This window comes from Mobula birostris, chromosome 17 (assembly GCF_030028105.1).
Source record: "Mobula birostris isolate sMobBir1 chromosome 17, sMobBir1.hap1, whole genome shotgun sequence".
Classification (NCBI taxonomy): Eukaryota; Metazoa; Chordata; class Chondrichthyes; order Myliobatiformes; family Myliobatidae; genus Mobula; species Mobula birostris.
In genome coordinates this window covers 3,281,299-3,303,436 of record NC_092386.1, presented here as the reverse complement: position 1 = coordinate 3,303,436, position 22,138 = coordinate 3,281,299, and the positions used below count along the sequence as shown (strand labels likewise).

The 22,138-nt window shown below is 41.3% G+C and overlaps 1 protein-coding gene across 7 annotated transcripts in view; it reads right to left on the bottom strand.

Annotated features, from left to right (window-relative positions):
• The window catches only part of arb2a (ARB2 cotranscriptional regulator A), a 521,656-nt gene that overhangs the window by 256,370 nt on the left and 243,148 nt on the right, over positions 1-22,138 (bottom strand). For all 7 annotated transcript variants that reach the window (XR_011889469.1, XM_072281219.1, XM_072281220.1 and 4 more), the window contains exon 8: positions 17,404-17,523. Coding sequence is in view for 6 of the 7 variants with exons in the window: in XM_072281219.1 (XP_072137320.1) it covers positions 17,404-17,523 (120 nt within the window). In the remaining variant the exon portion in view is untranslated. The remainder of the gene's footprint in view (positions 1-17,403; positions 17,524-22,138) is intronic.

Sequence of the window (22,138 nt, the reverse complement as noted above, 5' to 3'; positions counted from 1 at the left end):
GGAGTAACAACTTCCCACCTCTCACCCTAGAAGAATTAAAGGATGAAGTATCCAGCTAAAATCCAACAAAGCTGCTGGCATAGATCTGATTCTGAATGAATTCCTTAAACATCTTGGACCTAAAGCACTCCACTGGCTTCTGTCCCTTTTTAACTAAACACAAAATAATCTGCAGATGCTGGCATCAAAGCAACACTCACAACATGCTGGAGGAACTCAGCAGGTCGGGCAGCATCCGTGGAAACGATCAGTCGACGTTTTGGGCTGGAACCCCCGACGAAGGGTTCCGGCCCGAAACGTCGACTGATCGTTTCCACGGATGCTGCCTGACCTGCTGAGTTCCTCCAGCGTGTTGTGAATGTCCCTTTTTAACTGTTGCCTAAGATCATTAAAGATACCTAAAAAGTAGAGAAGAGCCAAAGTTGTTGCTCTCCTAAAACCCAATAAAGACCCCAACATTCCTAAAAACTACAGACCGATTTCCTTGCTCTGCACCCTCTATAAACTCCACAAGAGACTCATACTAAAAAGAATATCCCCCTTAGTCGAAGATCTTCTAACACCAGACCAAGCTGGGTTCAGGCCAGGCCGCTCTTGCTGCGGTCAAGTCCTGAACTTAACCCAGTATATTGAGGATGGCTTTGAAATGCGACAAATTACAGGGGCAGTATTCATTGACTTAACAGCAGCATACGACACTGTGAATCACAGAGGCCTTCTAGTGAAATTATCTAAAATATTAAAGAATGAAACAACAGTCAAAGTAATAAGAAGCCTCCTAGAAAATCGTAGGTTTTAAGTAGAAATGAATAGAATTAAGAGCAGGTGGCATCTACAAAAGAGCGGACTACCACAGGGATCAGTCCTAGCACCTCTACTATTTAACGTCTACACCAATGACCAACCAACCTTTCCTAACACATGCAGGTTTATCTATGCAGACGAGCTATGCATAGCAACACAAGCTAACTCCTTCCAAGAAGTTGAAGTACGACTTACAGCAGCCCTCGAAGCAATGAAGCAGTATTATGAAAAATGGTCTCTGAACCCAAATCCATCAAAAACTCAAGTGTGTGCATTCCACCTGAGGAATCGAGAAGCAGCTTGAAAACTCAAGATCTTCTGGTGTGGGAAGGAGCTCAAACACCATCCGACTCCACTTTACCTGGGCGTGACACTGGATAGGACGCTCTCATTTGCCACCCAATCCAAAAACTCCGAGGGAAAGTTGGCTCTCGCAATTCTCTCTTGAAAAAATTAGCAGGCATGAAATGGGGAGCTAATGCTCACACACTTAGATCAACTGCTCTAGCACTCTGCTATGCACCTGCAGAATACTTTGCCCCTGTGTGGGGCAGATCAGTCCATGTGAAGAAAATAGACCCGTTGCTTAACGAAGCCCGCCGAATAATCACGGGCACACTGTGTCCCACACCCACTAACATCATTTACAGACTTGCAGGCATTGCTCCCCAAGAGATCCAAAGACACACTACAACAAAAATTGAAAAAGGTAAACAGAACTCGGATCCACGGCACCCACTACATCATCATGTGCCAATTTCCAACCGCCTAAAATCGAGGAAAAGCTTTACTACAGTGGAGGAACTACTGCACGGAACATCCCCCCCACCAAACATTCAGGATTGACCTCTGGCAACAAACAGAAGCCAAAATCCCACCAAATCCCACCAAACAATACAGTGCAAGACCCCACAGAAATGTTACCAGACGGGGCACTGCTTGACAGACGGAAGTGGTGCACTCTTAACAGAGCGAGAGCGGGAGTTTGTAGGACGGGAGACAATATGGTGAAGTGGGGTTTAAAGACCAGCGAATCCTGTGAGTGTGGCGAAAGGGTGTAGAACATTGAACACATTCTGCGCAACTGCCCACTCTCACCTGACTTAGTTGACAGTGACCTGCTCAACATCAACCAAACAACACTAGAGTGGCTGGCCGTCTGGTGTGACAAGCTATGATGACGATTAAAGTTCAAAGTAAATTTATTATCAAAGTGCATATACATCACTATATACAACCCTGAGATTCATTTTCTTGTGGGCCTAATTAATAAATCCAAAATAGAATAGTAACCAGAATAGAATCAATGGAAGTCTGCACCAACTTGGGTGTTCAACAGTGCATAGAGGTACCACGAGCAAAAATAATGACAGAGTGCAGAATAAAGTGTTATATTTACAGAGGAAGTGCAGTGGAGGCAGATAATAAGATGCAAGACTTGGCAAAGGAAATGCTCTCTATAATATTTCCTACATCCCCAATCCACAAGCTATAGTGAATAAACTGTACTATCCCCTTGCTACCAAGATATTAACTTTCTATTTCCAATTGCAAGTACATTTTCCCTTTCAGTTTTTCTGTTCCCATCATTCAACTTTTTACAACAGAGCTTTGAACGAAACCTGACTGCCTATAGAGAAAATACAAAAACATTTGAGATTTTGCAGTTGCTGGAAATCCAGAGCAACATACACAAAATGCTGGAGGAACTCCACAGGTCAGGCAGCATCTACAGATAAACTGATCTTTCAGGTTGAAACCTTTCATCAGGACTGGAAAAGAAGGGTGAAGAAGACAAATAAGAAGGTAGGGGGAGGGAAAAATGTAATAGGTGATCGGCGATTCATTAGTTAGGGAACAGACAGGAGGTTCTGTGGGTGAGAACGAGACTCCTGGATGTTATGTTGCCTCCCAGGTGCCAGGGTCCAGGACATCTTGGATTGAGTCCTCAGTATTCTTAAGTGGGAGGGAGAACAGCCAGAGGCCGTGGTCCATGTAGGTACCAATGACATGGGTAGGACGAGTGATGAGGTTCTGCAAAGGGAGTTCAGGGAGTTGGGTGCTAAGTTAAAGGGCAGGGCCTCCAGGGTTGTGGTCTCAGGATTGCTAACCATGCCACATGCTCGCATGCTACTGAGGCTGGAACTGGGAAAATTATACAGTTTAACAGTGGCTAAGCAGTTGGTGTAGGAGAGAGGGCGTAAGATTTTTGGATCATTGGGCTCTCTTCCAGGGAGGGTGAGACCTGTACAGAAGAGACAATTTGCACCTGAACTGGAGGGGGACTAATATCCTAGCATGAAGGATCATTATTCCTGCACGTTGGGGTTTAAACTAGACTTGCAGGGGGATGGGAATCAGAGTGCCAAAACAGTTAGTGCAGAAGTTGTAGAGACATTTGTTGGTAAGAATTCAGCAACAGTCAGGAATCAAAAGGTTGAGTTTGGTGCGACTAGTCTCCAGAGCTGCATATATTTCAATGCAAGAAATATTGCAGATGAGCTCAGGGCGTGGATCAACACCTGGAATTATGACGTTATAGCAGCAGTGAGACTTGGTTGCAGGAGGGGCAGGACTAGCAGCTCAATAGTCTGGGGCACACACGAGGAAATCTGCAGATGCTGGAAATTCAAGCAACACACACAAAATGCTGGTGGAACGCAGCAGGGCAGGCAGCATCTATAGGAAGAAGTACAGTCGATGTTTCGGGCCGAGACCCTTCGTCAGGACTAACTGAAAGAAGAGATAGTACGAAATTTGAAAGGGGGAGGGGAGATCCAAAATGATAGAAGACAGGAGTGGGAGGGATGAAGCTAAGAGCCCTTGTCCTCACCTACCACCACACCAGCCTCTGGGTCCAACATATAATTCTCCATAACTTCCGCCACCTCCAACGGGATCCCAGCACCAAGCACATCTTTCCCTCCCCCCCTTTCTGCCTTCTGCAGGGATCGCTCCCTACGCAACTCCTTTGTCCATTCATCTCCTCCATCCCTTCCTATGGATCTCCCTCCTGGCACTTATCCTTGCAAGCAGAACAAGTGCTACACATGCCCTTCCACTTCCTCCCTTACCACCATTCAGGGCCCCAGACAGTCCTTCCAGCTGAGGTGACACTTCACCTGTGAGTTGGCTGGGGTGATATACTGCGTCTGGTGCTCCCGGTGTGACCTTCTATACATTGGCGAGACCCGATGCAAACTGGGAGACTGTTTCGCTGAACACCTATGCTCTGTCTGCCAGAGAAAGCAGGATCTCCCAGTGCCCACACATTTTAATTCCACGTCCCATTCCCATTCTGATATGTCTATCCACAGCCTCCTCTACTGTCAAGATGAAGCCACACTCAGGTTGGAGGAACAACACCTTATATTCCATCTGGGTAGCCTCCAACCTGATGGCATGAACATTGACTTCTCTAATTTCCGTTAATGCCCCTCCTCCCCTTCTTACCTCATCCCTTATTTACTTATTTATTAGTTTATATTTTTTTCCCTTTCTTTCTCTTTTTCTCCTTCTGTCCCTCTCACTATATCTTCCTCTGGGCTCCCCTCCCCCTTTCTTTCTCCCTAGGCCTCCCATCCCATGATCCCCTCCCTTCTCCAGCCTTGTATCCCTTTTGCCAATCAACTTTCCAGCTCTTAGCTTCATCCCTCCCCTTCCTGTCTTCTCCTATCATTTCGGATCTCCCCCCTCCCCCTCCCACTTTCAAATCTCTTACTATCTCTTCTTTCAGTTAGTCCTGACCAATAGTCTGGGGTCCGGGTGTTTTAAATGTGACAGAGTGGGAAGGTTAAAGGAGGAGGGGTGGCATTACCAGTCAGGGAAAATATCACAGCAGTGCTCCATCAGGATAGACTGGAGAACTTGACTAGTGAGGTGTTATGGGTGGAACTGAGAAATAAGAAAGGTATGTCCACATTAACGGGGCTATATTACAGACCACCTAACAGTGCTAGGGGTTTAGAGAAACAAATTTGAAAAGATTGCAGATTGTTGCAAGAAACATAAGGTTGTTATAGTAGGTGATTTTAACTTCCCACATATTGAATGGGAATCCCATACTATAAAAGCATTAGAAGGGATAGTTTGTCAAATGTGTTCAGGAGAATCTCCTTCATCAGTATGTAGACGTTCCGAGAGGGCGTGCAATACTTAACCTGCTATTAGGGAATGAGACATGGCTGGCAACAGAAGTTTGTGTAGGAACATCTTGCATCCAGTGACCATAGTGCCATTAATTTCAAAGTAAATCTGCAAAAACATAGGTCTGGTCTGTGGGTTGAGATTCTAAATTGGAGAAAGGCCAGTTTTGGTGGTATGGGAAATGAGCTGGCAAGGCTGTTGGGACAGGCTGTTTTCTGGCAAAGGTGCACTTGGTAAGTGGGAGGCCTCAGAAAACAAAATTTTGAGAGTATTTCAAAATTTTGAAAGCTTGCCATGTACCTGTCAGAATAAAAGGTGAAAATAACAAATATACGGAACTTTGGTTTTCAAGAGATATTGAGACCCTGGTTAAGCGAAAAATAGAGGTGCATTGCAGGTATAGACAAGTAGGAACAAATGAGGTGTTAATGGAGCATAAGAATTGCAAGAGAACGCATAGAAAGAAATCAGGAGGGCTTAAACGAATTCTTTGCATCTGTATTTACTCAGGAGATAGACACACAGTCATTAGAAGTGAGGCTAAACAGCATTAACTTCATGGATCCGGTACAGATTACTGAGAAAGAGGTGTTTGCTATCCTGAGGTGGATAAATCCCCAGGGCCTAACAAGCATCCCCCCCAGACACAGCAGAAGTAAAGTGCAGAAACTGTTGTGGCCCTAGCAGAGATATTTAATTCATCCTTAGGACAGGTACCAGAGGCATGGAGAATAGCCAATGTTGTTCCACTGTTTAAAAAAGGCTTTAAACATAAGACCATAAGACATAGGAGAAGCATTAGGCCATCCGATCAAGAAGCATACCATCGAGTTTGCTCCGCCATTCCATCATGGCTGATCTGGGAACCCACTTAACCCCAGAATAAACCCCAACATAAACTAGGAAATTACGTATAGGCCAGCGAATCTGACATTAGTTGCAGGAAACTTATTGGATGATAGAGATTTAGATATGGCCCTTGTGGCTAAAGGGATCAGGGGGTATGGAGGGAAGGCTGGTACAGGGTTCTGAGTTGGATGATCAGCCATGATCATACTGAATGGCGGTGCAGGCTCGAAGGGCTGAATGGCCTACTCTTGCACCTATTTTCTATGTTTCTATATTCTAAGGGAGTGGAAATATAAGTATTTGGATAGATATGGACTGATTAAAGATAGTCAGCGTGGCTTCATGCGTGGTAATTTATGTCTAACCAATCTCATAGAGTTTTTTGAGGAAATTACCAAGACAGTGGATGAAGACGAGGCAGTCGATGTTGTCTACATGGACTTCTGTAAGGCATTTGACATGGTTCTGCATAGGAGGCATTCAGGATGAGGCAGTAAATTGGATTAGACATTGGCTATGTGGGAGAAGTCTGAGAGTGGAAGTAGATGGTTGCCTCTCTGACTGGAGGCCTGTGACTAGTGGGGTGCTGCAGGGATCGGTGCTGGGTCCTTTGTTGTTTATCAACTATATCAATGATCTGAATGATAAACGATTAACAGGATCAACAAATTTGTAGATGACACCAAGGTTGGGGTGTAGTGAACAGCGAGAAAGGTTATTAAGATCTGCATCAGTTGAAAAACTGAGCTGAAAATGACAGATGAAAATGACAGATGAAATTTAATGCAGACAAATGAGAGACTTTGCACTTCGATAGGACCAACCAGGGTAGGTCTTACACAGTGAACAGTAGGGCACTGAGGAGTGTGGTAGGGCAAAGGGATCTGGGAATACAGGTCCATAAATCGTTGAAGGTGGCATCAATAATAGATAGGGGTGTGAAGAAAGCTTTTGGCACATTGGCCTTCAAAAATCAATGTACTCAGTACAGGAGATGGGATGCTATGTTGAAATTGTATAAGATGACAGTGAGGTCTAATTTGGAGCACTGTGTGCAGCTTTGGTCACCTACTTAGAGGAAAGATGTAAAGAAGGTTGAAAAAGTACTAAGAAAATTTACAAGGATGTTGCTGGGTCTGGAGGACCTGAGTTATGAAGAAAGACTGAATAGGTTAGGACTGTATTCTTTATGATATAGAAGATTCAGAAGAGATTTGATAGAGGTTTACAAAATTTTGAGGGATATAGATAAGGACAATGGCAAGCAGGCTTTCCCCACTACAACCAGAGGTCATAGGTTAAGGGTGAAAGGTGAGAAACTTCAGGGGAATATGAAGGGAAACTTCTTCAGTCACAGAGTTGTGAGAGTCTGGAAAGAGCTGCTAGCACAACTGGTGCACGTGCGCTTGATTTCAATGTTTAAGATAGGTACATGGATAGTAGGGGTATGGAGGGCTCTGGTGCCAGTGCAGGTCGATAGGAGTAGGCAGTTTAAAGAGCCTGTTTCTGTGCTGTACTTCTCTATGACTATAGGTCAGTCCTCCTACTTTTCTCATTTCTACTTTTGTCTGCCTAGTGGATCTCCTCTGGACCCACTCCAATGTCGGTACATTCTTTCTTAGATACGGGATCCAAAACTGTGGGTCACAAAACTCCAAACGTGGTATGTGGTCTGACCAATGCTTTATAAAGCCTCAGCTTAACATTCTTGTAATCATTCTTTTTATTTATACAACAGCCTGACTTGGAAATAAATCGTTTAATGTTTCTAGGACCTCCAGCTAGACACTTGAGCCTGTCTGACATTGTTGAATGTAGCAAACCAATGAAATAAGTGAAATTTCTTGCATGGAAGCAAATTTAAATTTTTAAAGCTTTTAAAATATTTGGAACATTTTACCTTTGTTTCATTAGGTTAATTCTGTTTTATTGGTAAACTATGCCATTATTTCCACTTAGCATCCACCACCAACGAGCTGATTTTCATTATTGTTTACTAAATGTAAGTTGAACAAACCATTTAAAATATTGGTCTTTCTGAGGGGGTCATAATTTTAAGATGATAGGAGGAAGTTATGGGGGGGTGATGTCAAAGGTAAGTTTTTTACGCAATGTTCTATGATGATGTATTCAGGCAAAGAAAGGCTGGACACTACAAGTGCATAGTACACCACACACATTTACTTTTAACATCAAACCTACATCCTCCCCCCTTCCAACCAACTGATTGCCTTAGTGGTGACTCTTAAATCCTACTGGATGAACAGACTTGTTCAGCAATATTATCGCCTCTTTGAGGAACCATTTCTAATCATCACAAATTGCTACTCAAGAGCTCAGGAACAAACATAAGCGTGATGAACATTAAATTCCACTCTTTGCTAAAGACTTCAAAATATCAACGATTGTGACTGGTTCTGATTAACTGTCAGTTTGCCATTAGCCATAATGGAAAACAGCAGTAATGCTGCTTATTCAAAATGTTTCAAGTTTTTCCACATTTCTTATACAGTATGTTTAACTATAAAATATTATTTCTTAAGTTCTGACAACTTTCAAGATTGAAAATCTGGCTGAATGGTGCACAGCAACACCCCTACTATTCAGGCTATGTCCTCTTCTCACTACTACCATTGAGTAGAAGGTATGTTCCTCATTCCTGGGATCCTTCTCATGAAACTCCTCTGGAGCCTCTCCAATGCCAGCACATCTTTTCTTAGCCATATGGCCCAAAACTGCTCACAATACTCCAAGAGTTGTCTGAGCAATGCCTTATAAACACTCACTGCGCTTATATTCTATTCCTCTCGAAATGAATTATCAGTGTGTTATTGCAAACAGGACAGGAAGGCAATTTTCCAGAATAAACTCCAAGTTTACACCTCAAATAGATCAGAAGATATTCCTCACTACAATGTCATTGATTTATGCTCCAGATTACATGATACAAATTGCAGAGTTCTGCAGATCTATACAGTGCAAATGTAAGTATGCATCAAATCAAAGATTAAAATGTTACAGGCAATTAAAAGAAAATACAAATACGTATAATTATTTCCAACATTTGACAATATATTTTAAATTATTTGTTTTTTAGCTAAATATGGAATACAAAAAGTTTATTCTGAAGGTATGGAAAACTTGTAACTGATGTAACAGATGGAAAACAAAAGTATACTGAAAGAATCCCTCTAATTTACAGAGCATGTATTGAAGAGAAAGAGATATACTATTCTAAAATGATTAATTGTGGAGCCCATTGATGTGAAGTCATAATAATACATCAATGTCAGTTGTTTTTTAAGTTGCTTTGTGACAGATATTAGATGTGCCTGTGGATGCATTATATCATGCCATTCATGCATTCAGTTCCTGCAGTGATAGAAGTCTTGAGAACTCATTCCTCCTACCATCCTCCTTTCCTCAAAAAAATCTTATAACTTTGTATTTACTGGCTACTTTTTAACCCAACACCAAGATGTGGTGTGGAAGACTTTAGCTCTACTTTGGGATAAATTCACAAGCTCAGGGGATTTTCACCTTATAGCCCCAAGGTCAGATGTCAAGCTTTGCTTTCAGACATCTGGATGCATTATAGTGAAGAACAAAGGTGAGGAAAATATCCACCAGTGTGACAAGAAACACGGACACAAGGGATGTCATACTGGTCATCCACTGCCCTTCAGTTCAGTCTTTACATGGCAAGTCATGGTAATTGTTTAGTTTCAGGACTAACATCATTTACCATATCCATAGGCAACACCAATACTTCACTGACTAAAGGTCAATCATCCTCGCCTCCGTATCAAAACCACAATATGCTTTTCCAATTCACCTCCTGGTAATGCTTTTTAAAAATATTGTTAATTCCAAACAATATAAATTTAGCTTCTTGTTAAACATCCAATTTGTTCCTTATCATATGAAGTAATATATATATATATATATATATATATATATATATATACATACACACCAGTGAATAAATATTTAATTTGAAACTTTATGAAACACAGCTTGGCATTAAAATTAAATATAAACACATGTCAAATCTGTCTTTCTTTCCTGTCTTCTGTGTGTACAAGGGACAACCACGTTAACAAATTTTCATGATTTTCCCTTTGAATTTCTTTCCTTGTAGTTGACAGTGCAGTACTGAGATGCGGTATGTTTAGCATAAAATAAAACTTTATTTCATCTGCCTGCTATATTGATATTACTATCTTTAGAATGTGTTTCACAAAGTTTACAGATTGATGAGGTACACTAATTTCTGGATTTTTTAAAATTTTATCATGAGCAAGAATGGATAAATCTCCAAGGCTTGTCAGGATCTATCCTAAGTGTACCTGGAGCAAGGGAGAATATTGCTGGGGTTCTAACAGAGATGTCTCCATCTTCATTAGCCACGGGTGAGCTACCAGCAGACAGCAGGAAACCTACAGTTGTTCCCTTATTCATAAAAGGTAGATTAAGATTTATTTATCACATGTACATCATATCTGCCTCTACAAGTTGGACCTGACCTCAGGATCACTTACATTTGTTCGCGGAGTGTTCCAACCTGGCTCTTCATTCTCCCTCATCCCTGTATCTAAGCTCTAACCTGACCCCTAACACTTTGCATTATCCACTTAAACATCCTTACGAACCCAAGGAACGTAAAGGGAACTCAGGAGTGTTGATGTACATAAGGACTTTGACTGAAAGTTCAATGCGTCCAAAAACTGGTGCCACAGGTGGATGGGATAACAAAGAAGGCATTCAACATGCTTGCCTTCATATGCTGAGGCAATGAGTATAAATGGGAGTGTAAGACATATAAGAATTGGGATATCATATTGTAAATAAAGATCAATTCCTGCCACTGCCTGTAAAGTCTTTCTATGTTCTCCCTGTGGCCACGTGGGTTTCTTCCGGGTGCTACAGTTTCCTCCCACAGTCTAAAGATGTACCAGTTGGTAGGTTGATTGGTCATTATAAATTGTCCTGTCATTAGGCTAGGATTAAACCAGGGGATTGCTTAAAGGGCTGTAAGGGCCTATTCTGTGCTGTAACTAAATAAGCAAATAAATGCAGATTACCTTAATTGGTCACATGTACATAGAAACATACAGTGAAATACAGTGAAAATTGTGCTGGGCAGCTTGCAAGTGTTGCTACACCTCTGGTGCCAATGTAGTATATCCACAACTCATGAACTCCTAACATCATGCCTTTGGAAAGCAGGAGGAAACTGGAGTGCCAGAGGAAACCCAGGAGACCATTGGGAAAATGCACAAACTTCTTACAGACAGCAGCAGGAATTGAATCTCAACTTCACAGCTGATGCTGTAATAGAATTATGCAAATCATTACCATTACTGTGCTGACCCCAAAACATTGGTCAGTCCTCGCCTGGAGTACTGGGAGGAGTTACCTTATTGAATTTCATAAAATTATGAGAGGCACAGACAGAATAAACCTGTCAGAATTTATTTTTCTAGGGTGGGGGAGCTTAAAACTAGAGGGCACAGGTTTACGATGAGATGAGAGGAGAGAAATTGAAAGGAAACCAGGGGGCAAGTTTTTTTACCGAGAGGGTGGTGACTATATTGAACAACGTGCCAGAGGAACTGATAGAGGCAGATATAATTACAAAGTTTAAAAGGCATTTAGAGACTGTAATACATAAGATATAGGAGCAGAAGTCTGCACCACCATTTCATCATGGCTAATTCAATATTTTTCTCAGACCAAACCTCCTGCCTTCCTACACCCACCCTCGCCTTTATTCCCTCTCCAATCAAGTATTTATCAACCCCTTCCTTAAAGATACAGACCCCTTCCTCTAAGAGATGTGTCTCCACAGCTGCCTGTGGCAAAGAATCCTACAGATTCACCACTCTCTGGCTAAAGAAATTCCTCCTCACCTCCATTCTAAAAGGACACCCCTCTATTCTGAGGCTGTGAACTCTGGTCTTAAACTCTCCCACCAAAGGAAACATCCTCTCCAAATCCACTCTATCAAAGCCTTTTATCATTCAATAGGTTTCAATGAGATCAATTACTTAGTTTTCCTTACACTTGTGTACAGCAAATGACATTAAACAATCCTGATCTTGAATCTTGAATCTTGATTATTGCATGAGAAGCCTATCTATGATTTGGACAGAGCCCAATTCAATGAGCCTTGATATCATCTTTGCAAATGCACACAATATTGCTCCCTGCATACTAACGCACTATCAGTGTAGTAATAAACTTTGGGAAGTCAAAGTTTGGTGGGACATGATTGGCAGGAATAAATGACAGGAATATTGGGAACATTGATGTACATACAGAAGGAGCAAAGATTAGCACAGATAGCCAACACACTCAGCATGGACAAGTTGTGCCTTAAGGTCTCCTCTCTCAGGATGGACAAGGCGTTCCATAAGGGCTCATCTCTCAGGATGGACAAGGTGTCCCATAAGGTCTCTTCTCTCAATGTGGACAAGTTGTTCCATTAAGGCTCCTCTCTCAGTGTAGACAAGGTGTCTCATAAGGTCTCCTCTCTCAGTGTGGACACGGTGTTCCATAAGGTCTCCTCTCTCAGTGTGAACACGGTGCTCCATAAGGTCTCAAGTCAAGTCAAGTTACTTTTTATTGTCATTTTGACCATAACTGCTGGTACAGTACACAGTAAAAACGAGACAACGTTTTTCAGGACCATGGTGGTACATGAAACAATACAAAAACCACACTGAACTACGTAAAACAACACAAAAACTACACTAGACTACAGACCTACCCAGGACTGCATACAGTACACCGAACAGTGCAGGCATTACAATAAATAATTAACATGACAATAGGCACAGTGGAGGGCAGTAGGTTGGTAGTCCGATGGCTTGGGGGAGAAACTATTACATAAATAAACAGCTGAATTGTGGCATCCGGAATCACGTACGTTTCTGTACTCCTGCCGAGTATTTCGTTGGAGTTGGATGTTGTCCAATTTAATGTCCATTGAAGAGCAGAATGGACGGGAGAGCCGGCCGGCTAGGGCTTGCTTTTTTCCTGGCATGGACTCCTGCCCGCTTGCCTCGCTTCCGCTACCTCGCACACTGCTTACGATGTCCCCATCTCCGGCCACCAGCATCAGGCAACTCTGAGGACTGCAGGCCTGATTCTCTCAGCAAGCCAAGGTCGCGCAATTTAACCAGCAGATCTTCATGAAGGTTTGTTTTTGGGCAATCTCTGTATTGTAGCAGTATCTGGCAATGGTAGATAGTTGTTCTGTTATCCATTGCCTTAAACCCTAATTATGCCTTAAAATTAAATTAAAAAACTAAATGAAAGTAGCACCAGATCCGAAAGGTCGCAGCTGCCGTGCCGCGCCGTTGCTCGTTGTTGATGAACTCTCTCTCAATGTGGACAAGGTGTTCCATAAGGACCCCTCTTTGTGCTGTATGGATCTAATGATCAAAACTGGTGACACAGTGAGTCTCCTAAAAATGAGTACTGCAATTTAGTGACAGCTAATTGTTTTCAGAATGTTATGCAAAGTGGTAATAAAGAACCCAATTACTTGGCTAATATAAGATTCTTTCTGCCCTCTGGTGCAATTATTTATGAACAATTCATAACTGCTGAAGTTCAAAAGCTGTTGGTATCACAGGGGAACTGTAGGCACTGAATGATCCAAACGGACATTTTCAACATATTTGGGAAATCCAGCTAATCCTTTTGGAAGCAAACTTGTTCTAGTCACTTGTTGAACAAAAAAAAGAGAATCTTAATTAATTTTTCTTAGTCTGTTACATATTTGCTATCCCAATTCTTCTCACCAGACCTGGAATATCTAGCAATAAAGTGCTGTCCTTCTTATCTACCACGGAGGTTCTCTGGGGTCATTTTGGTGAGCAGTTTACATTCCATCTCAGGCCAACGTCAAGCAGGCTTCAGATGATCTGAGTAATGGATTCAGATGATCAGAGTAATGGGATCAACATGCACGAAACAGCGCACCCTAACGCTTTCACCATCATTTTGGGAGATTTTAACCAGGCCAGTCTGAAAAAATTACTAAGCAGTTACCATCAACAGATCACTTGCAATACCAGAGGAAACAACACACTGGACCAATGCTGCACCATCATCAAGAATGCCTACCGGGCTATTCCACGCCCTCACTTCGGGAAGTCTGGTCACCTGGCTGTACTTAACTACTACCTGAGTATAGGCAGAGACTGAAGACTGCAGCACCAGTAGTGAGGACCAAGAAGGTATGGACAAGGGAAGCACAGGAGCGCCTACAGGACTGCTTTGAATCGGTGGACTGGACTCTCTTCAGGGATTCATCTTCGAACCTGGATGAGTATGCTGCAGTTGTTGCTGACTTCATTAAAACCTGTGTGGATGAGTGTGTGCCTACAAAGACTTACTGTACATTCCCACGCCAAAAGTCATGGATGAACCAGGAGGTACACTGTCTGCTGAAGGCGAGATCTGTGGCATTCAAGTCTGGCAACCCAGGCCTGTACCAGAAAACCAGGTATGATTTGCAGAGGGCTATTTCAAGAGCGAAGAAACAATTTCGAATGAGGTTGGAAGCGACATCGGATGCACAGCAACTCTGACAGGGTCTGCAAGACATTACTTCCTACAAAGTGAAACCCAATAGCATGAATGGCAGCGATGCTTCACTACCAGATGAACTCAATGCCTTCTATGCACGCTTTGAAAGCGAGAACACAACTACAGCTGTGAAGATCCCTGCTGCACCTGATGACCCTGTGATCTCTGTCTCAGAGGCCGATGTTAGGCTGTCTTTAAAGAGAGTGAACCATCGCAAGGCAGAAGGTCCCGATGGAGTACCTGGTAAGGCTCTGTAAACTTGCACCAACCAACTAGCGGGAGTATTCAAGGACATTTTCAACCTCATGACTAGACTGAACTCCTGTCTCAGCAAGGACTTGGAGTTGATGCAATTTGCCTATCGCCACAATAGGTCAACAGCAGACGCAATCTCAATGGCTCTCCACACGGCTTTAAACCACGTGGACAACACAAACACCTATGTCAGGATGCTGTTCATTGACTATAACTCAGCATTTAATACCATCATTCCCACAATCCTGATTGAGAAGGTGCAGAACCTGGGCCTCTGTACCTCCCTCTGCAATTGGATCCTCGACTTCCTAACCGGAAGACCACAGTCTGTGCGGATTGGTGATAACACCTCTTGCTCGCTGACGTTCAACACTGGTGCACCTCAGGGGTGTGTGCTTAGCCCACTGCTCTACTCTCTGTATACACGACTGTGTGGCTAGGTATAGCTCAAATAACATCTATATATTTGCTGATGATACAACCATTGTTGGTAGAACCTTAGGTAGAGACAAGAGGGCGTACAGGAGTGAGATATGCCAACTAGTGGAGTGGTGCTGCAACAAGAACCTGGCATTCAACGTCAGTAAGACGAAAGAGCTGATTGTGGACTTCAGGAAGGGTAAAACGAAGGAACACAGACCAATCCTCATAGAGGGATCAGAAGTAGAGAGAGTGAGCAGCTTCAAGTTCCTGGGTGTCAAGATCTCTGAGGATCTAAACTGGTCCCAACATATCAATGTAGTTATAAAGAAGGCAAGACAATGGCTATACTTTATTAGGAGTTTGAAGAGATTTGGCATGTCAACAAATACACTCAAAAACTTCTACAGATGTACCATGGAGAGCATTCTGACGGGCTGCATCACTGTCTGGTATGGGGCGGGGGTGGGGGGGCTACTGCACAGGATTGAAAGAAGCTGCAGAAGGTTGTAAATCTAGTCAGCTCTATCTTGGGTACTAGCCTACAAAGTACGCAGGACATCTTTAGAGAGCGGTGTCTCAGAAAGGCAGTGTCCATTATTAAGGATCTCCAGCACCCAGGGCATGCTCTTTGTTTACTGTTACCATCAGGTAGGAGGTACAGAAGCCTGAAGGCACACACTCAACGATTCAAGAACAGATTCTTCCCCTAAGTAAGACCCCTCATATTGGACCATTCCGTAAGTATATATATTTGCTATCTGTGTGTTCATAATCTTAAAATCACTATCTCAAAGTTCAAAGTAAATTAATTATCAAAGTAGATGCAGAATATGTCACCATATGCTACCCTGAGATTAATTATCTTGCAGGCATTCACAGTAGAACAAAGAAATACCATGAAAAACTACACACAAAAATGACAAACAATCAACATACAAAAGACAAACTGCAAATATCTGATCAAATGTCATCTTCCCTTTTTCTAGAGTACAATTCCTGTTCACTCTATTCTGACACATACATCTTCACTATTCTGGCGTTATTCCTGTAAATGCTTTCTGTATCTTCTCTATTGTTTCTATATTTAAACAGAGCTGTGCACAACATGCCAAAGTATTCTAAGATGTGATACCGTCTAAACAAACTTCCACAAGAAATTATCCACAATGCTTTGATTAGTTTCTTAAGACTATTAACAAAGTGCATTACTTTTAGTGATTTGTTTGATACTGCCCTGGCTCCATTGCTTCTCAAAGTCAGATAATAAGACTCTTCTTTATGCAAGCAAAGTGTAACCTCTCTGTTCTTACTACCAAAATGCAACATCTCGCCCCTATCTGTACTGCAATATATTTGATGATTATGCAACCTGCTGACAAAAAGCTTGGCAGGATTAAGAAACAAACAAGGACAACCAAGAATACTTCTCCAAATTATAAAGGAATCTTTTTTTTCCTGAAACCATGCACATGTGGCATGTGGCAAATAAAGAGTTTTCTATGAACATACCATCTTCAAAATGACAATATTTTTCATTGAGGAAAGGTATATGGCATTTTTCTTATTGGTTTTATTCCTGTCACATTTTTCACGTTACGCTGAGACAGCAATCATTATAATAGTTTATCATCCATGTCAGAAGAACAAATGTTTGAAAATTTATATTAAACTGTCAGTAATTGTTCAAAGGAGTCACGATTTCAATTAAGTACTTGAAATGTGTTTCCTAAACGGACTGAAAACATAAGGTAAGGAATGCTGAAGTCATGTTTACTCACTAAACCTGATTTCATACGATGCATGAAATTACGACATTTACTATCACTGTAATGAATTCAAATTGAGATAAGATCTACAATGAGATCCAATGGCCAGGAAGGCGGTTCTGCAACGTCACATGGAGCACAAAGGGCATGACAAGGCACAGAAGATGTCATGGTCATGGCAATCCACTGCAACCAAGGAAGACCCCAGTTTGTGACACTTTTCGTGCCACTGGACCCGGACTTCTGAGTGAGAAATGGAACTGTCCCAGTGCAAAGGCTTTTCCATTTTAAAAACTCTCCCGCACAGGTTTCCTGTTATTGTTGGACACAATAGACAACCACCAATGAATTCAAATAAATACCTATTTTCCACTTGGAGTATTTTGGTGATTAAGAACAAAAATGAATAAAGATTTAGAAAGAGGTAGCAGTACATGGATATCATGAAAACTTAGGTCAGCTTTACACAGTTTAAATCTACTAGAAGGTAATTTTGCATATGATATCTGAAATACGAAATGAACAAAATTAATCTTGGAATTTGAAAAAATGTACTTACTAATTCCAAAAACACCAGGCCACCGTAACTGTGGGCCACAAATACCACATTCTTGGCAGAAGATCGAGAAATGAAGTGATCCCAGACATAGAATGCATGCTCCTCTGGTGTACTGTTATCCTACAAAGAGCAAGATTACAAAGAGGAAAGCTCAGGAATGAAAATGAACAATATGAGGAACTGGTGAGAGTATGATTCAGGAAAACAAAACATTGAATGCAAAGTAATTGAGACAGAACCTAGTTAACTGTAGTTATTCATATTAAAGCAATTCTGCCAGTGTTCCAATTGTTTAAAATATTCAGGTCCATTCTCCCATTTTTACACTGTTTAGTATCATGGCATCCTGACAGCAAATTCTATCAATTCTTCTCGCTGACTCTGTAAAGCTGCCAGCATAATTGAAGACCCCAACTACCCGCCCTGAACGTTCCTTCTTCTCCCCTCTTTCATTGGATAGAAGATGCAAAAGTCTGAAAGCACATACCAGCAGGTTCAAGGACACCTTCTATTCCACCATTACAGTTCCTGAATATGATAAATTGAACTCTTGACACAATCTACCTTTGATCTTGCACCTTATTGTTTACCAGCATTGCAATTTCTCTGTAGCTGTTACTTTTTATTCTGCATGGTTATTGTTTTACCTTGTTCTACCTCAATGCACCGTGTAATGATCTGATCTGTATGAAGAATTTGCAAGACAAGCTCTTCACTGTATCTTGGTACATGTTACAATAACAAAAAAAAATTCCAATTCTTTAAGAAGTCTTTCAATTTACTGTTTTATTTTCACCACTACTTCAAATAGAACAGCTCACATACCATCTCTCGTCAGAACTTTGAAGCATAATAGAAAGAAGTGTGGGATATTCAGTGCATGTGGACTTGCACTACAGGACAAAAATGAATTTTATGTGTCATCTGGGATCTCAGACCCAATATTGATGTCTTCTGTTGGTATTTGGATTGCAAAGCATAGAAGGTCACTTGGTTTGAATACTCCATATCATTTCTGGTACTTGCACGACTCTCATTTTATCAGGCCCAAGCTGCTGTGGTGAACTGGCGTGAGGATCCAGGGAAGTACAGAGTAGCTCTTGTCAGCTAGGATCTATCCTGTTGAAATTGGTTTTGAAACTTGATGTGGCCAGATTCATTTATTTATCAAAATATACAGTGAAATGTGTCGCTTGCATTAACAACCAACACAGACTGGAAGTATGTAACAGAACTTAACAAATGCTTCAAAAAGTTCCATTCTTGCCCACATCCTTGTCTTGGAAAGAAATAACAGTCCTTCAACATTACAGCAACTTATTACTAGAAATTCTTCTGAAGAACATCCTTAGTACAGGTTCAACAGGACAGCAGCAGTTCTGACTCAGCAGCCAAGGCAGCAAAAATAATCAGCAAGCAGTTTTGTTACTACTGCTCAATCTCAATCTCAAGTTCAGTTTATTGTTATTTAACCATACACACGTATACCACCAAATAAGACAATGTTCCTCTGCACGAAGGTGCACAACACAGTATATATAATTCACATATATAACATATAAAGTAATACTACTACAAATAAATTAACAAATAGTAAGGAGCATATACTACACAAGTTAAAAAGTAAACAGTATAATGCTACTAAGGTATCATACGTGATGAGACCTAGGTGGTGTCAGGCTTATGGTGTGGTGGAAAAAGCTGCTTCCCATCCTAACCGCTATTGTCCTAATGCTATCAAACCTCCCGTCTGATGTTAGGGGGTCAAAGAAATTGCTGGACGAATGGAAGGATTCACTGACAATGCTAAGGGCCCTATGTATGCAGCATTCCTGATAAATATGTTCAATCGGTGGAAGATATACCAATCTGATGCTGTGGCACTGACATCAAGACCATAAGACATAAGGGTAGAATTAGGTAATTTTGCCCATCGAGTCTGCTCCTCCATTTCATCATGGCCGATCCATTTTTTTTCCTCTCAGTCCCAGTCTCCTGCTTTCACCCTGTATCCCTTCATGCCCTGACCAATCAAGAATCTATCAACCTCTGCCTTAAATATAAATACAAACTTGGCCTCCATAGCTGCCTGTGGCAATGAACTCTCTGGCTGAAGAAATCCCCCCTCTTCTCCATTCTAAAAGGACACCCCTCAATTTGGAGGCTGTGTCCTCTGGTCTGAGACTCTCCCACCACAGGAAACATCCTCTCCACACTCACTCCATCAAGGATTTTCACCATTCGATAGGTTTCAATTAGGTCACCCCTAAATCTATTGAAATCTAGTGAATACAGGCCAAGAGCCATCAAATGCTCTTCATATGACAGCTATTCAATCCTGGAATCATTTTTGTGAACTTTCTTTGAACCCTCTTCAGTTTCAGCACTGGAGGTTGCAAGAAATCCTCCCTCCCAAGTGTACATCACTACGCCATCTCTCAAGGGATCTGACTTGCTCATAGAGTCAGAGTCAGAATCAGAATCAGTCTTATCATCACTGACATGAGCAATACAGTGCAGGCATAGCAAACTATTATAAGTAACAGTATGTATGTATGTATGTATAAATAAATAAATAAATAGATAGATAGATAGATAGATAGTGCAAAAGTAGAATAGTGAGTTACTCTTCTTGGATTCAGAAATGTGATGATAGAGGAGGGGAGGAAGCTGGTCCTGAAAAAAAGGAGTCTGAATCTTCAGATTCCTGTACCTTCTAACCAATGGTAGTAATATGATGAGATGGTGAGTGTCTTTAACGATGGATGCCACCATCTTGAAAAGCAACATTGCAGATGACCTTGATGATGGGGTGGCTAGCGCAATCATGGAGTGGGCTGAGTTTGCAACCCCTTACCACATTTTCCAATCCTGTGCAATAGCCCCTCCATAACAGAAGGTGATGCAACCAGCTCTCTACAGTACATCTGTTGGAATTTGTGGAATCTTTGGTGACATACCAAATCTCCTCAAATTCCTAATGTAATATAGCTGCTGTCATGCCTTCCTTGTAATTGCATCAATATGTTGTCCCCAGGAGAGATCCTCAGAGATGTTGACATCTAGGAACTTGAAGCTGTTCACCGCTTTCCACTATTGATCCCTCATTGAGGACTGCTAAGTGTTCCCTTGACTTCCCTTTCTGATATCCACAATCAGTTCCTTGGTCATTATGCTTAACCATTTAGAATTCACCTCCTTGTGGCAAAGTATGTATTAAATTACATGTCAATTTTTATATTTTTTAATTCATCATCTTTTCATATTATATTTAACAATTCAAAATACAGATCTATTTATTATTTTGGACCTTACTTCCTTCTAGCATTCCTGGTAAGTTCCTCAAATTTCTGATTTTTGCAGTCGGTCACTCTTACTTTTATTTTCTTTAAATCAATTAATAGATTGATAAGTTATGAACTTCAGATAACCTGTGTTTAGTTCAAAACTTTGCTGACATTAACTTCCACTACCTAGAAGAAAACTGAAGTTCACATACAATGCATGAACACCGAAGAAAGCATTTTTCACAGCAGGACATTTCTACATAATATATAGAAAATCCAGTATTAGCCATTCATTCTCCACCCACCAAGTCAATTTTGTGGTTTGTTGGAGTATAGGTTCACTAAGTTAGATCTATAAAGAAGACCAGATATTAATTGTTAAAGGAGGGTGAAACATCAATATTGCATGCCCATATAATGCCTGTGAGAAAAATCTCCTTTGATTAATCAAAGAGCAAATTTGTTGCATAAATCAAAGTGACACTTCCAGATATACCCCTAGTTCAGGAATGATCTCCACTGCTATTCTGGGAGAAGTCCACCACACATATCGAGATGATTTCCAATCAATTGTTGATGGCAATAAAGATATACAAAAAATGATGAACTTCATTTATTTATCCTGCTGGAGCCAATGGTGAATTCCTTGATTTCAGCACAATTGATCAATATAAAGTTTGTTAATGTATTTTGGCTACAAGTTCAGAACGTATCCTTAATCAAAAACTACACAGTGGCCATTTTATTAGGTATCTTCTATACCTAATTAAGTGGCCAACGAGTGTATGTTTGTGGTCTTCTGCTGCTGTAGCCCATCAACTTGAAGCTTCACCGTGTTGTACCTTCAGATATGCTATTCTGCACACCACTGGTGTAACGTGATAATCTGGAGTTACTGTCACCTTCCTGTCAGCTTGAACCAGCCCGGCCGTTCTCCATTGACCAGTATCATTAACAAGCCATTTTCATCCTCAGAACTGCTGCTCCCTGTATGCTTTTTTTGTTTTTGTTTTTCACGCCATTCTTTGTAAACTCTAGAGACTGTGTAAATGAAAATCCCAGGAGATCAGCTGTTTCTGAGATATTCAAACTACCCCATCTGGCACCAACAATCATTCCACTCTCAAAGTTATTTTGATCACATTTTTTTCCTATTCTAATGTTTGGTCTGAACAACAACTGAGCCTCTTGATCTTTCTACATGTTTTAATGCATTGAGTTACTGCCACATGATTGGATGATTAGAAATTTGCATTAATATGCAGGTGCACAGGTGTACCTAATAAAGTGGCCACTGAATGTATATTGAAACCAGCATTCAAATATGCCTTGGCAATTCTTTTTCATATATTGTTCCTTTCAGCAATTTTTGATTAGACAAAAGCTATGACAATAAGTATTTGGTGGAGGGCGCAGCCGTGTCTCTAATCAAGTATATTAGATACTGT